This window comes from Eleutherodactylus coqui, chromosome 3 (genome assembly GCF_035609145.1).
Source record: "Eleutherodactylus coqui strain aEleCoq1 chromosome 3, aEleCoq1.hap1, whole genome shotgun sequence".
Lineage (NCBI taxonomy): Eukaryota > Metazoa > Chordata > Amphibia > Anura > Eleutherodactylidae > Eleutherodactylus > Eleutherodactylus coqui.
The window spans coordinates 145,563,508-145,580,214 of record NC_089839.1 but is presented as its reverse complement, the minus strand read 5'-3'; the positions used below and the strand labels follow the sequence as shown (position 1 = coordinate 145,580,214).

General features: G+C 47.3%; 1 protein-coding gene across 1 annotated transcript in view; it reads left to right on the top strand.

Annotated features, from left to right (window-relative positions):
• Window positions 1-2,239: 2,239 nt before the first annotated feature.
• Window positions 2,240-16,707, top strand: part of SREBF2 (sterol regulatory element binding transcription factor 2) — a 32,277-nt gene continuing 17,809 nt past the window's right edge. The window contains exons 1-4 of the mRNA XM_066596230.1: window positions 2,240-2,462; window positions 10,026-10,388; window positions 10,498-10,706; window positions 13,104-13,250. Of these exons, the coding sequence (XP_066452327.1) occupies window positions 2,396-2,462; window positions 10,026-10,388; window positions 10,498-10,706; window positions 13,104-13,250 (786 nt within the window). The 5' untranslated portion in view covers window positions 2,240-2,395. The remainder of the gene's footprint in view (window positions 2,463-10,025; window positions 10,389-10,497; window positions 10,707-13,103; window positions 13,251-16,707) is intronic.

Sequence of the window (16,707 nt, the reverse complement as noted above, 5' to 3'; positions counted from 1 at the left end):
AACTGAACCATGCGGGGATTGAATCTGCAACCTTCAGGTTGTGAGCGAGAGCTTAGGACTGCATTCTGCTGCCTTAACCCTTTCCAATCCACTGTCTGACGTCTTAAGACATTAAGTGACCCCGGATGTGTGCCCTGGCGACAGACAGACCAATGTGGTCAGAAAACAGTTGGGGCAATAATAGTTGGCCAGACGTCGGGGCTTCTTTCCTACTTTCCTGTCTGCAGAACAGGAGAATATTTATTATCTGGTGGATTTCCTGAAATTCCCAACTAAATATCATAGAGAGGACGAGCGCAAGATGGCGGGATTATTTTACAGATGGAAGTGCATGTCAGAGGTCAGATTGATCCCTTCTGTTTACAGTGGATCTGGCGCGGTTTAGCATCCATGATGGATAGTTTTATCAGTCTCCCTACTGATCAGTTTGCACTGTAATCTAGAGTTTTACTGCGGAAATTCCTCAACAAATCGGCAGTTCCGCAATGGGTGAACGCACAAGGTGGCTCTGCTGGGGCTCCGCACAGCGCTGTATCTGCAGCTGTGATGGGATTCCAGAATCACACAGCGGGCTACAAGACGTTGGGGAACGGACATGTTACAATGTTATTATATGAAAACATCACATCCAAACGTGCGCCACTCTACACCCACATTTACCGCGTACACGTTAGACGCACGCACGTTTCTATACATTTGTGTGTTTTACATTAGGAATCACAGATGTTTTTCTCAGTAACATTCTGCGGCTGAACACTTTCTTCCTTTAAGGCATTTGATAAAAGTGAATATATAACGTTTAGAAGCCGCCGACGTTTCCACTGACTATAATGTCAAAAAAAATAATCTCTGTCCATTTTCTGCGGGACGTGAAGACAAGCAGCGCCATACTGTTCTGCACAAGCGTGAGGGACGCCAAGCGCTGTCCAAAGCAAGACCCTCTGAACTTCGTTTCGCGAATTGTAGCCAACAGATGCAGCAAATAAGACGTTTTAATACGTTTTTTGTTCACTTGATGGCTGGTAAAAGAGCCGCGGACGGGTCATCCGTTCTCCCGCCAGCCCATGTGGCAGTGTCCCCACCCGCAGTCCTCAGGACCCCCAACAGGTCATGTTTTCAGGTGTGCGAGGCACACGTGATGTGCGGTTTACCATTGAACACCCCGGGAAACACTTGCTGATCCGGTGGATCGCTGCTTCCCTGGGAGGAGTTTCTGACACAGAGACGCCTCACATCCGCAGGGACGTCGCATGTTCACAAGTGCGACATTAGGCAGAGTTTCATGGCCTGACATTGCGCTCGCCCGCATTAGATCAGCCTGAGCTTTCTACACACGGACAAGTGGGATATCCGCTGTGGAACGCCGTCCAATATTGCGCTCATCAATGCGTATTGACAAGCGAATGCGAGGCGTTTTTCATTCAAAAACGCCTGCCTTTGCTTCTGTGACGTTGCGCTCCTCAGGAGTGTTTCCCGCACATCACAGGTGCTTCCCATTGGCTTCTATAAGAAGCATCGCACGCTATGTGAGAGTCATGTGATGTCTCTTAAGGTCCCATTGAAATCAATGGCGGGGTGATCTGATAGAACACGCTGCGAGCGAGAATAGTCCGTTCAAAAGAATGGCGTTCATATTCATATTTTGTGTTAATTGCAACATCTAAGACTGATGCAGGGTTCTGGGCCGTGTGACTGTAGCCTCACACCGGTGGTGTAGTTGTCAGTCCTCAGGACCCCCAGCAGGGCAGGTTTTCAGGATTTCCTCAGACATTGCCACAGGGGTTCTTACTACAGGATATCCTGAAGACATGACCAGCTGGCGATGGGAGCCGCCGCCATGTGTGATATCACAGAGCTCTATGTGGTTATTCTCCACGGCTGCTATGTACTGGCACAGCACACAACGGGTTAACAGTGAGCTCACGGCTGTCAGCCTCTTGTCTGCGGGAGATCTCTGTGGCCGCCCCTTATGCAAATACAGATCCCCTGATCGGTGACGTAGTATCACCCCACAGCATGCCAAGCGCTCTGATTGGTTGACGGCCCCTGGTCTCATTGACAACAAAACAACCAGCACGCGTTATTACAAGAGCAGTGGGCGGGGCCTCACCACGCCGCGGCGTCCAGTAGGGGTTCCTCAGATGGGGAGGGGAGGGAAAGGGAAGCCAAGCCTCGTTCTCATCACTGTAGTTCACTTAGCTCTCTGTGTCCGCAACGAGGCTAGACACGCAAGTCGTTGACGTCACCGCAAGCTGAGGGAGGGGCTGCAGGAATATGGCGTCGGTTTCGGCTGTGACAGGTTGTTGAGTTGTGAAGAAAGTGACAGGAGCCCCGAGAAGGCGCGGACTCCCCGGCAGGCGGAGCGGCTGCTGTCTGCTGCAGTGGAGCCGCCGACATGAGCATTGAACACATGGAGACGCTGACGGAACTCGGGGATGAGCTCACCCTGGGAGACATTGATGGTGAGCCATGTGCGGCGGGAGCGGCTCCGGGCTGCCCTGCTACAGGGGATGCAGGTTGCCATTTCTTAAAGGGGAAGACCACTTTTTAAGATGTTGTGAGAAGTTATTGTGCTGTTGGAGTAGAGGTGCAGAGCGCCCCCTGTGTGAGGGGAGGGGGCTGCAGAGCTCCTCGGGGGTTTCTGGCTGCTGACTGTTTCCTTCTGATGGTGCACAGTCTTTATTGATCACATGACTGCAGTGCAGCCGGCGGTGCTGGGCTTTACGGTCTTTGTAAAGCCCAGATCGTATTGACTCTCAGATGCTGCGGAGTGTCTTGTAGCCTGTAGAGTCATCCAGGCGGTCGGTGTGACTTGCTGCGTCTGTCTGATCACGTAATGCGGACCGTCGCATCGCTGGAAGTACAACTGGTGATGGCGTCTGCTGTAATCTGCCGGTCCGCGTTACGGTTTTCTTAACAAATTTAGGGTTTTTTAAATTCCAGAGCTCGGAATCACATATGATGGAAGTAGTCGCCGCCTGCGGTTGATCTGTGGGGGCTGCGATTGCGTTGTTAGGTGGGCTTATGCAGCGACTGCATTCATAGGATAGGAGCGTTTTCTTAAAGGGGTCTTCCAGCTTTCCATTACCGCTGCCTGCCCTCAGCCATCATTTCTAGATCGCTGCCGCCCATCTCTTTACAGTGAGCCATACCCACATTGGCGACTAGCTGCGGTCTATGGCTGACAACCCCCATCTAGTATTCGTGACCAATCCCAATAATGGGGTACCTGAGCCCCTCTCTTCTCCGTAGATCAGTAGAAGAGGCTGAGATAAAGCATTGTAATATAGTTTATTAGACCCCCCCCCCCCCCCCCCCCCCCCCCCCCCCCCGGTCTCCTTTCTCAATGCCGTCTGCATTTACTGATAAAATCAATACATAGAAGTTTGTAAGCTGAGAGATCAGGTTACAGTTGCTCCTCCTATCCATAGAAGTCTATAGTGAGGAGAGACCCTTGTGCAGAGAAGGGCTGCAGGTTCTTGTGGCTGTTGAAGCTCGTCCAGAGCTGTATTCGTACTGGAGCTGTTCAGGATCGCCATTAGTGCTCTCTGTGCCGTTCATCTCCATGCAGCTTTAAGGGGTTATTCAGGAAGCGGCCGCCAGGATGTGATCTCAGTGACAGCTGTGTTTGCAATTACAAGCGCTGGCCACTACACGGGGGTCGGAGCAGTGGTTCTTCTACGACCCTAATGTATCCCAGCGACCGCTGCCTGGAAAATGCCTTTTAAGGAAAACTGAGAATTAGAGCTGCAGAGGGAAAGATGGTGAAGAATGCAGCAGGCAAGAAGTAGTCCATTCCTCATGTACTCGACGGCTTATTCTGTCGTTCCCTAAAAGTAGAGTTACGCTTTAACCCTTTCCAACCCACTGTCTGACCTCTGAAGACATTATGACTTAAGGCTGTACAGCTCCGATGTTGGAAGACGTCCGTAGGGGTTCTCTTACTGTACATTGCCAGCCTCTTTGCTGTCAGAGCCCATCCAACGTGTCACCTCATGCAGTACTGGCTTTAGCCAGCAGATAGCGCCGTTGTTTAACGGCAGAAAAAGAGTAAGCCCCCTAGGAAAACTAGGATACAAATTGGATTGGAAAGGGTTAAACTTCTGTTTGGGACCTGGTCTCAGTTTTGGCTTAAACACGTTCTCTCTTACAGTAGTGAGTCCGGCCGTGTCATCATTTTCCTTTTAAAAAGTGCCTAAAACAATTGTAATTAGTTTCATAGTGTTTGTCGTTTGTGAAGAGTGAGAAGAAGGAAGCGTTTGGTAATGATGACTTCTAGGCTGTGAGTCATTGAACAGTGAAGGCGTACTGTGTGACGTCAGTAGGATCTATGGGCACATGAGAAGCCGTGTTTCTGCCCATTAGATCACTTACAGCCTGCGTCTTCACCGGTTTTCCCCTTGGCAGGTTCTAGATCTATTGTCAGTTTCCCCTGAGCTGGCAGGCAGAGATAAGCTGATATATGGTGGTTGCCATACACTGCACAGCCTTATGAAAGCAGATATTCTCTGTAGAACCCCTCATAATTACCAGCATCATGGAGGTCCTTGTAGAATAGTGCCGATATCATGTCAGTTACACAGTAAATGCTTACTAGGAGCTGCACATCTGTGCGAGTCTCTCTTCTGTCTCCTTCCAGCAACACCTTCCTCTTCCCTCCTCCTCTGCATAGATTTCTATGGGCAGCATGAGACCGCAAAGCCTTTCCAGTGCTGAAAACAATCGAATGGGCAGGGAATGGTGAAAATAAAGCATTATGACATACAAAAAGAGAGAAAAAACCTCCCTCTTCTCCACCTTCTCCAAGAAGGGAGGGCTGGGCAGGATGCATCCAACGGGCAGTAATCAGCTTCCGAGCCGGATACAATGCTCTCTGAACTCCCTGAATAGCATGTCCATTAAACCCATCAACACCCAGAATACAAGTTCCCCATTTGAAAATTCACACTATTTTGCACAATTCCCAGACCGGATGCATTAGATCTGTGCCATCCATATAATATTACGGACACTCTGAGCTTAATATCCATGTTCAACAACTTTACTGGAGTATGCTATATGCATGAAATACAACTACGATACAGGAATATTGGGATCATACATAACACCGCAGCCCGTTTATCTTTGCTAATATGACCGAAACCAACTACCCATTTTTCTTTTACCTTTATTGGGAATTGCTGTAAATAGTAAGCATGTATCTGGCTGCATAAATAAATAAAATAAATCTTATTTGTATAGCGCCAACTTATTACACAGCGCTTTCATGTAATTTTTATTTATTACCCCCCTCACCAGCTGGGTGCTCATTTTACCGACCTTGGAAGGATGGAAGGCTGAGTCGACCAATCGGGGATTGAATCTGTAACCTTCAGGTCGTGAGCGAGAGTTTACAGTCTGTGCCACACGAGGCTCTAATAAATGATATTACACCCCCCTTGTAGCTCCAGAACTCCCAAGAACATTCACTAGAGGGTGTTGGACACGTGAAGATACAGTGTATAATGGTGTGTGTGCGTGATCGCCTCTTACACGTGCAGTTAATTGTGCGCCTTGTTCCTGAGATCATTTATCGGTTCGCCCGCCTCCAGAGTGTTTACCTTTCACTCCCCTCTCTCCTCTCTGAAGGAGTTGATGATTCTCTGTTCATGGGCTCCTGCACACAGGCAGGTCTGATTTGCAGAATTCAGGGCCGGTGACTGCAAATACCGCCCGTAGCCTGCTATGGAGAACCGCTGCTTCCTGCACACAAGCGAAGATTTCTGCTCGTGGCAGAAAAATTGTAGTATGCTCCATTCTGTGCGTTTTTTCCACACGGACGGCTTCCATTGAAGCACTGCAGAAGGGTCGCGGAGTTCGCGTTGTCACCTAGTAATGACAGATAAAGAAGAATCCGAACAAGTAAGCGGGTCACTGGCCCGCATGCCGGATCCGACCCTGCCGTGTGCACGAGGCCTTAAGCACTCAACTCTGCCGAGCAACAATACATTTTGTCAGTATAGAAGATGCAATCAACAACAAGCTAGCAAATTCTGGCCATTTGGACATCGCCGCTGTGGCCAGGGATTGTCACAGGAAACTGGACTTCATTGCTGAGGGCTAAGAAACCATGCAGAGGTTTACATGCATCCTTCCTCCTGCTCCGCAACGTGCTGCCTGCAGATTGGACTGCATGTTCAATGTGAGGAGTCCCCTCCCCTGTAAGGGTCCTGCGTCACGTGATTTCTGTCAGACTTCTGTGTTGACTAGAAGCCAGGCTCTCCATAATGGCCAGGATCAGAGACTACTCAGATCCTAGTCATTTAACTCCCTATAAGCCACAGTCGACAGTGACCACAGCATCTAGGTGGTTAGACAGAGAAAAGGGGCTCCTTATTTCCTCATCAACCCCCCCCCCCCCCCCAAATGCAACTGCAGGACACCAGTGGGTAGCCGTGGCTGGCAGAGGCCTATTATACTGAAATATAGCTTGTTTAGACTCGCAGATAATAATTCTTTGCTGTACTGAGTATACTAAAACGTTATAACCGTGATCACATTGCTCCATCCCTGGGGGAACTAAATATAGAGTAGAATAAATGTTAATTCTATTAATGTACTCTGTAAAAAAAAACAAAAAAAACAAAAAAACTGTCTTTTGTAAAAGCGAAAACCCCCCCATTATCTCTGCAGTCATAACCCATATAATTACCTCCATAGTGTGACTGTACAAGGCGTACTATACCAAGGCCAACATTACCAGTAATAACACTATGTAGTGGCCACAATACTGCCACACCATGACCATACATTACCACCAGTGATTAATATCACCATGCTATCACTAAACAAAGACCGCTACAGAGATCACTGTTACCAACAATAACACTATGTGAGAACCAGACTGTGACCAAGTAATATCTCCACAGTGTTACTGAAAGAAAGTATACAATTACCAAGATTGCCTCTATAGAGCGGCAGATTGCACTTCTGTACTGTTACTATGTCACTACAGTACAGTTGCCTCCAGTGCTCACAGGTGACATCCTCTCAGACTGAGGTCATTCACTTTCCCTTTTCTTCTCCATACGCCCCAGACTGCAATCATGCCTAACGCTTGGTCACATTTTTACAGACATCCTTGACTCCTCAGTTTTATAGCTACCTGCTTTCACTTTCCACACCTTTATATATGGGAAGATTGTGTAGTGTCCCAGATAGCAGTAATGCATAACAGTATCCCCTTGTTCTCACTGTAGGCTCCACACTGTAAATGCCACTTTCAGTGCCCTTTTTATGCCCTCACTCAGTAATAATACCCCTCCTGCTCCCTGTTAAATAGTAATGTCCCTCAGGATTGTATAAAAAAAAAAAAAAAAAAAGCCTCTACTGATCATGTCGCAGTGGCCCCACATTGACTTCAGCTTTGTGGTACGTTCAGTCCGAAGGCTGGGAATGGACATGATGGCGATCATGGGGTCGCACGCAACATGCAAGTCAGCGTGGGGTCACTGCTACAAGATTTGTATTTGCGAGGAGTTGGGAGGATCAACTCGGGGGTATCTGTGGTTTATTTTGTCACTTCCGCAACTAACTTTTTAAAAATAAAAGCGAGCTGTGGCCGGTGGGATGAGCGGCCGGTCTGCCCCTGCGCACCTGATATAGATGGAGCAGGAGTTCGGGGTATAAGGCTGGTTTCAGAAGAGCATATAAACATGTGTAATACAGATTGGTATTACGGATCTGCTTCTAAAGACATTCCATCCGTACATCAATGATTTTTTAATGTGTATTTGCCTCCGTATTTTTATTATTTTCTATTGGGCAGATACTAATCTATTTTTGCCCAACAGAAAAGAATACAAATATGCGAAATGAATTGTGGTGTGTTTTTGAAAAATGACAATAAAAAATACAGCCATGTGTTCGGCCCTGTAGATTCATATTAGCTTTGCATTACAAGCCCCTCAACACGGACCTAATACGGAGCAAAAATACGCCGGTCTGCAAGCGGCCTAAAGCAGAGTAATTTCCGTCAGGACTCCTAGAGACTGTGGAGACGATGGGGGTCCTGCTGACCCCTCCCGCACACACTGCTTTATAGCCTTCTCTGCATACACAAGGAGAGCTGTCAATCACTGTGGGGGCGGGGCAAGCAGGACTCCCTCCGTCTCCACTAGGAGTCCTGTGTGTACCTCCTTTTTACTGGGAAATCCTTCTCTAAACCAGGGGAATATTACAAATCTTCATGTTTATAAAGGGATGATTATTTCTCCCATTTTTGGGGAACTGCTCAGCCTGCTAGAAAAGTAGAAGCCCTACTTAGCTCACGTGAACACCTACTGCGCATGCATATATAATATATACACACATTCCCCCACTGCTCTTACTTTTTGAAGCAGCGATGACCTGTGCAGTGACCGATTGACATGTGACTGCTGAAGCCAATCATTGTCTCACTTCGGTTCACTAACATACAGAGTATGGACCAAGTGCTTTCCTTTCCTTGGAAGGGAATTCAGGGATAATTGCATTGTTGCGCTCTGCGGGTCTTCAGATCGGCATTGTAGCAGTTTGGAGTGGGGGATGGAGGGCTTCATGTTGAGAACTTCTCATTAAAGGGACCCTGTCATTTCCCATAAGTGCCCGGGCTGCGGAGTATAGTGACTGACTCGCTGTTCTGTTCCATCAGTTTGTATTCACACACCAATTTTATTTACCCCGATGACTTTTGTCCAATTCAGAGATGGACAGATCTTGTACGGGAAACGTGCCCATTCAGTTTGAATGGCTTAAAGGGGTTGTCCCGCGAAAGAAAGTGGGGTTATACTCTTCTGTATGGCCATATTAATGCACTTTGTAATGTACATTGTGCATTAATTATGAGCCATACAGAAGTTATTCACTTACCTGTTCCGTTGCTAGCGTCCTCGTCTCCATGGTGCCGTCTAATTTCAGCGTCTAATCGCCCGATTAGACGCGCTTGCGCAGTCCGGTCTTGTCCCTGGTGAATGGGGCCGCTCGTGCCGGAGAGCTGGTCCTCGTAGCTCCGCCCTGTCACGTGTGCCGATTCCAGCCAATCGGGAGGCTGGAATCGGCAATGGACCGCACAGAGCCCACGGTGCACCATGGGAGAAGACCTGCGGTTAATCGTGGGTGAAGATCCTGGCGGCCATCTTGCTAAGGTAAGGAAGAAGTCGCCGCAGCGCGGGGATTCGGGTAAGTAATAAACTTTTTTTTTTTAACACATGCATTGGGTTTGTCTCGCGCCGAACGGGGGGCCTATTGAAAAAAAAAACAACCCGTTTCGGCGCGGGACAACCCCTTTAATTCACACAAGTGACTTTTTTTTTTTTAACTCAGAATGGGAGACCAAGTTCGAAAATTTTAATAATGTCCTATTTTTGGGTGATTCTTGTTCAAAAATCACCCATTTTCTAAGAGGGTGCAAAACCACTAAACTAATCGGTATAAGCGACAGACCGCTGAATTCCACGCATCTATCACTGTGCTGCTGTTATACTGCGGAGGTCAAGTAAAAGCTGCGGGGAGATTGGTTGCTATGGGCAACAAAGATTTTCTTTTAGACAGCTCTCATAACAGGGGATTGCAGGGCTACTTTTCTGTGGCCCCCTGTACAACAAACTTCACGCCTCTCATCTATATCCACACAAGCGTCACAATGCTCCTCTCCCCACCACACAAGAGCCCACATCGTACAACACTCTTCTAACCCATCATCTGCTGAGGTCCCACAACGGTTTCACAAAGTGGCAAAATCTTGATACAACAAATTGTAAACAAGTCCTGTGAAATCATAATACATGCTGGAATATGTAATAGCGAAGACGAGCGCCGAGCTGGGCAAGCCGAGAGAACGAGACAGCGAAGAGCCAACAGAAGGGAAGACCAGCGAGCTGTAGGGCTGCAGCAAGCGTCTCGCGAGAAAAGACATTTGTCTTTAGGTTCCTACTAGTTATAACTTCCTCCTTCTGACCTGTGCTTGTTGCTGACTACTTCTGTACAATCCTTCTCTCCCCTTGTAGAAATGCTGCAGTTCGTTAGCAATCAGGTGGGAGAATTTCCGGACCTGTTTGAAGATCAGTTATGTTCCAGCTACCAGGGAACCGCTGCGATGGACACTGGATTACCCAAGACTTACAACCAGGCCCAGCCTCAAAACTACCCGACTATAACCCCACAGCCGGTAGTGTCTGTCAAAAGTTCCGTGCAGAACACCCCTCAGAGGACCACGCCTGTTCTTCAGCCACGCCCTGTGTTGCAATCTCCTCCACAGCATCAACTGCAGCAGACGGTGATGCTGACCCCAACCTTCAGCACGGCCCCCCAGACTCGTATTATACAGCAACCGCTCATCTACCAGAATGCAGCCACTACAAGTTTTCAGGGTGAGGTTTATAGTATGTTTGTCATGTGTCATAAGGCATAAAAAATGTAGTAATTAACATGTCACGTTGGGGACTGTAACCTCCATCTTAATGCTTTTGATATTCTTAGTGCTGCAGTCACAAGTTCCAAGTTTGATGACAACACAGATGCAACCACTGACCATCCAGCAGCAGGTACAAACGGTCCAAGCCCAGAGGGTCATCGCACAGGCCGCCAATGGTACCATCCAAACCCTTAGTCCCGCCACGCAGGCCACAATCCAGACGTTGACTCCAGCGACAGTTCAGGCTGTTACTCCACAAGTGCAGCAAGTTCCTGTAAGTGTCTGGTTGCAACTATATTAGTTATGAAGTAACGTCTGTGCAATGTACTAGACAATACATGACCTAGTCTGTGGGGGAAAATGGGACCTAAGGTATACTGCTCGTCAGGAACACAACCACTGCCCCTTCAACCTCTAGGTTTTGACTCTCTGAATCGCTGAATGTTGTTAAGCTGATGTACACGTTCAGGAGTTGTCCTAATTGGGCATTACTTCTCTAAACTAATTAGTTACTAGCTAATCGCCACAGGTGAGTCTGCTGAAAGCTATACAGCATGGGGCTGGATTCAGATGACCGTATATCGGCTCGGTTTTCGCGCCGAGCCGATATACAGTGGTATCCAAGGAGGCGGCAGCATCAACAGTGTAGAGATGGTAAAAAAAGGGTTTTATTGCTCCATAAAATGGCGACGTTTCGACTTAATCTAAGTCTTTTTCAAGCCTTTTTACAATCTCTACACCGTTGATGCTGCCGCCTCCTTGGATACTATTGCATTTATTTGGGGTTGGGTTCATGACCCCACAGGTGGCTTGGCATATACAGACTGGAACCTCTGCACTGAAGTGCATGTGTTAGGTGTGCTGCGGGACTTTTCTATTTCTACTGAGCCGATATACAGTGTCCTCATGTGCAGGGGGGGTGAGGATGGAAGAGCCAGGAGCAGGAACTGAGCTCACGCCCCCTCTCTGCCTTCTCTCCACCCCCTCTCCGCCCCTCTGCACTATTTGCAATGAAAGGAGGTGGGGCGGGGGCAGGGCTAAGCTCCGTGAATTAGCCCCGCCACCATCCCGCCTCTCCATTACAAATAGTGCAGAGGGGCGGAGAGGGGGCGGGAACTTAGAGCACTGCTCCTGACTCTTCCAGTCCCCCCCCTCCTTCCCCCTGCAGAGAGAGACGACGTATATCGGCTGGGCGTGAAAACCCAGCCGATATACGTTCGTCTGAATCCAGCCTGAATCTGTAGCCATGTAATGGTAGTGTAAAGTCTGTATAAGAAAATAAAATACTCTTAAAGGGGTTTTCGCAGTAAAAATAATTTATAAAATTCTGTTGGTTTTACCCCCAAAATGGTAAACTAGCCTATATTTACCCATTTAGGTCCCTGCGACTCCAGGCCAAATCTCCATTCTCCCTCTCAGTTTACAAGCTGCGGTCAGCCTTTATATGGAACATCGCAGACTGAATGCAGCCAATGACAGGCTAAAATGTTTACTTCGGAAAACCCCTTTAACCCCTTAGTGACACGGTCTATTCTGTACATAAGGATGCAATGAGTTTTTGGGACTTTCATCTCTGCTTTTCAAAAGCCATAACTTCTTTTTATTTTTAGTTGACATTGCCCCATGAGGCTTGTTTTTTGCATGGCGACTTGTAATTTTGTTGGTACCATTTTTGGGTACATATATTTCACAATTATGTCAATTCAGTGAAGGGAATAAAAGTGTAGGCTTTGTTACGGATTAAAAAAAAAAAATATATATATATACTTTAACTAGAAAAGCTGTGATATTGCATTGCAGCACTTCTGTACTGCAGTGCATTATTGCTTACAATAGCAATCACAGGCCATGAAAGGCCTGGACACCATTGTCTGGCATCTGATTGCCATGGCAACCCTTCAGCTCTCCGCAATTACTAAGCGGAGGGCTGATGTCACATAGGGAGTGATCTCCCTTTGTGAACCGCTTACATGCCACAATCTGCATTTATTGAGGCATTTAAGGGGTTAACAGGGAGAGGACAGCTGTCAGTCATAAACAGCCCCCCCCCGCCGGGTAGCGCTGGCTCACTTCTGAGCCCATACCACCCACAGGACCCAAGTTTACATACTGTTGCGTTTAAGTACCATAAACTTGCATCGTGTGGCATTAAGGGGTTAACCCTTTCCAATGCATTTATTTTTTCTCATCCATTCTCCCCAGCTCCAAATTGGAGTTGGGGAGAATGGATGAGAAGAAATAAATTCTCCCTTCACCCTCCTGATCTGACAGAGCTCAGGAGGGTGCCGGTGGTCACATCACCATCGGGGAAATGCGGAAGTATTACTTTTGCATTCTCCCTGCAGCCTCCTGGCTCAGCAATCACGTGATAGCTGAGGTCAGGTGGCACCCGGCAGTCACATGATCGCCGGGCAGAATCTCTGTAAAAACCCTTTATGCCTTCTCCTCGGGGACCAGTGCCGGAGTGCATCTGCATCCGATGTCTGACAATCGGGTACAGATGCACTCCTGCACTGCAGTGTCGGGCCTGTCCTGACATCGGAGCTGTGGAAGAAAATGATGATGTTGGGGCAGACCCGACATTGGATTGGAAAGGGTTAAAATGTGTAAATTCTCTTTGTTATGATGCTTTAAATGAGTTTGGCTTTGATTTTTGTCTTTTCCCATGCAGGTTTTGGTACAACCTCAGATCATTAACACTGAGTCGCTGGTCCTCACAGCACTGAAAGCTGATGGTAGCCCTGTCATGACTGCTGTACAGAACCCTGCAATCACCACACTTACTGCCCCTCTGCAGACCACCGCTCTGCAAGTACCCGTAAGTCTGGCATTGTTTTGTTTAACTCGCCTGCAATATTCTGGCACTGATGTTTGTTTCATCCCGCTCAGTTGCATCCACACACTATGAAACCTTTCATTATGGGCAACTGAGTCATGTGATCCCCAGTGTGACTGCCGGCCGCCGAACTCGTGGCCTGACCCCAGCGTGACTGCCTGACCCCGTAGTACTCAAGTTTCCATATAGTGGCTGTCAAGGACCGTTGCCAGTATTCTGTACACCGGTGTTTCCCAACTCCAGTCCTCATGGAGCCCCAACAAGTCATGTTTTCAGGATATCCTATAGTAAGAACACCTGTGGCAATGTCTGAGGCACCGACAATAATTACATCACCTGTACAATACTGAGGAAATCCTGAAAACATGACCTGTTGGGGTCCCTGTGGACTGGAGTTGGGAAACGCTGATCTACACCCTCATCAGCATACTACAGGCTACCAATGGCATGTGCAGTCTGCCAACAGACCCCACGCTACAGATTCATAGAATGCACTTTGGGTATATTTACAGGTCTGAAGGAAAAAATATTTTGGATCTTTGTCCGTGTGATCTATGTCGTTGCCATGTAGACCTAGCCTAAAGTACAAGCCAATCTTGGAATTCCTTAATTCAGTATTGTGGCTATGTGATTATGGCTCCAGATATCTACACAGATTGACGGGGGTCCGATTCTCTCAAGCGTTGGTAATTAGCTGATTAAAGGGGCCATGTACTCGAGCGAATACCGCCTCCCCTCTATTTGACACAGCTCTGTACCTACAGTATATGGTTGTGCCTGGTATTACAACTCAGTCCTATTCATTGGAATGGGTTACTCTATACTGTAATGCTAGGCATAGCCACTACAAGTACAGAGCTGTGCCTGGTAAACAATGAAATGTGTACATCAGTTTTGTAGCCCCGGAGAGCCCCTTTCAAATGCATAAGCAGCTGTGCAAATGCCTTTTGTAATATGTGATTATCTATCAATCTGGAGAGCTCTACTTAGCTGAGAGCAGCTAAAAAAACCAGCAAAAATAATTTTGAAAGCTGAAGGAAAAAAAAATAGGACAGTAAAATCCCTAAAGTGTCTGGTCCTTATAGGTACAAAATAGCCTAGTCCTTAAGGGGTTAATAATCATTTTGATTAAACTATAATATTTAGGATTCTCTTACTAGAATCCATAATACTTTTCATTTTGAAATTATCGCTATAATGATGTGGCACATTACATCAGTTTTCGAGCCCCAGTCTTGTAATACAGTCAGACCTCTAGTTTCATTGGTAATCCGTCCGAAAGTGTTACATAGGACTGCAGGTCACATATACTGCATTATCTGTATTCGCAGAGTTATCACAGTGTTATCTGTGGTGTTAGATAATGCAGTAGATGTGTCCTGCAGTCTTATCTGTCCTATGAGTTATCACAGTGTTATCTGTGGTGTTACATAGGACTGCAGGTGGCATCAATACTCGCCTTTCAAGTGCCAACCGGTTCCCTATCGCTGCTTTTGGAGCTTCTGGCCAGCTGCCAGATGCTTGTCAAGCTGGCAAAGCATCTATTGCTAGGGATGGGGATTGAATTCCCCGCCTCCCAGCAAGAGATTGCTCTGATTGGCTGAATCGGCTAAGTGACAGCCCTCTCAGCCAATTCTGGATTGAAAAATCAGTGAAACTGGAAACCGACGAAACTAGAGGTTTGACTGGAACTTGGTGATTTACATTTCTTCTCTTCAGTGTGCTCCTATTTGGGGGAAAAGCCCTTGTTATCTGTTTTTGGCTACTCCTTTTTTTTTTTTTTTATTTGATCAGTTATCCTCTGGATTAGGCCATCAGTAGTCGAAGCCTCAGGGATCCATCACTTGGGTCCCTAGTAGAGATGAGCGAACGTACTCGTTTCGAGTAATTACTCGATCAAGCACCGCGATTTTCGAGTACTTCAGTACTCAGGTGAAAAGATGCGGGCGGGTGGTAGCAGCGGGGAATGGGGGAGCCCTCTCTCTCTCCCTCCCTCCCCCCCCCCCCCCCCCACTCCCCGCTGCAACCCCCCACTCACCCACGGCGCCCCCCCCCCCGAATCTTTTCGCCCGAGTAAGGAAGTACTGGAAAATCGCGGTACTCGGGCGAAAAAGGGGCGTGGCTGAGTAGGTTCGCTCATCTCTAGTCCCTATCCATCGACTAATGATGACCTAGCCAGTGGGTAGGTAATTGGTTAAAAAAAAGCAGGTATACCCCTTTTAACGTTTATTGGGAATGCCTGTAGGCATTATCCTGTAGTGATGGTTCAAGGTGCTGCAAAAGTTTGTTTGCTACAGTAGGTAATCCGTTCACCGCAATTACATACATGAGTTCAATTTTTATTTCTCACCATCTGTTACTAGATGGACATTAATTGATGGAAAAATTTAAAGGCAAAAAAAATTCCTCTTTTTACCTGCGTTCAACCCTAGGCAGAATCTGGGGGGGGGGGGGGGGGGGGGAGATCTTGGCCAAAGTTATGGGGCTTCGGATTCCTCTAGAATCTTCCATTACAAAGATTTTTCTAAGGCCATAGTTTATGTAGGAAAAAAAACCTCTTAACAGCCCACCACAGCAGCTCACACGGTGGTAACCCTTTAACCCCTTGAGTGGCACGCCCGGAAAAGTTCCGTGACGAGCTCCACTGCTCATAGCGATACTGCCCGGAAGATTTCCGGGCTATGTATCACTATGGGAGCTGCAGAGCACAATGCTACAAGCTGTGACAGTGTGCTCTGCCTGCACAGTCCAACAGAGAACAAAGCAAGGGCTTTAAAAAACCAGCAGAAGATATTGCCGACATGTCGGCAATGTCCTGCTTTGTTTACAGGTTGCCATAGAGACCATCGGCTTGTCAGAAGCAAGCCGATGGTCTCTGTGGCAGGGAGAGCTTGGTGCTTGGCTGTCAGAGGACAGCTAGGTACTAGCTCTTACAGCAGAGATCAGAGAAAACCTCCGATCTCTGCTGTGTTAACCCTTTACATGCTGCAGTCTGTGACTGCAGCATGTAAAGGGTTGTCACTGCAGCATGTAAAGGGCTGTCACCATCGGACCCCTGGAATGTGATCAGGGGTCCTGATGGGTCCCTGTGGAAGTCCCCTAAAGGGACAAAAAAAAATAAAAAAATTAAAAAAAAAAATGTAAAAAAATTAAAAAAAAAATTTAAAAAACACTTGTCTCCCTTTACTTTGTAAAAAATCAAAAATACAATCACACATGTGGTATCCATGTGCGTCGTAATGACCCAGAGAAGGAAGTTAATACATTATTTAACCCCTTAATAACATGGCCCCTTTTTTCTTTTTTCCCCATTTCTTTTTTTCCTCCCCCCTGTTTAAAAAATCACAACTTGTCCCGCAAAAAACAAGCCCTTATATGGCCATGTCAATGGAAAAATGAAAAAGTTATGGCTCTTGAGACGCAACTGCAAAACTAGTTG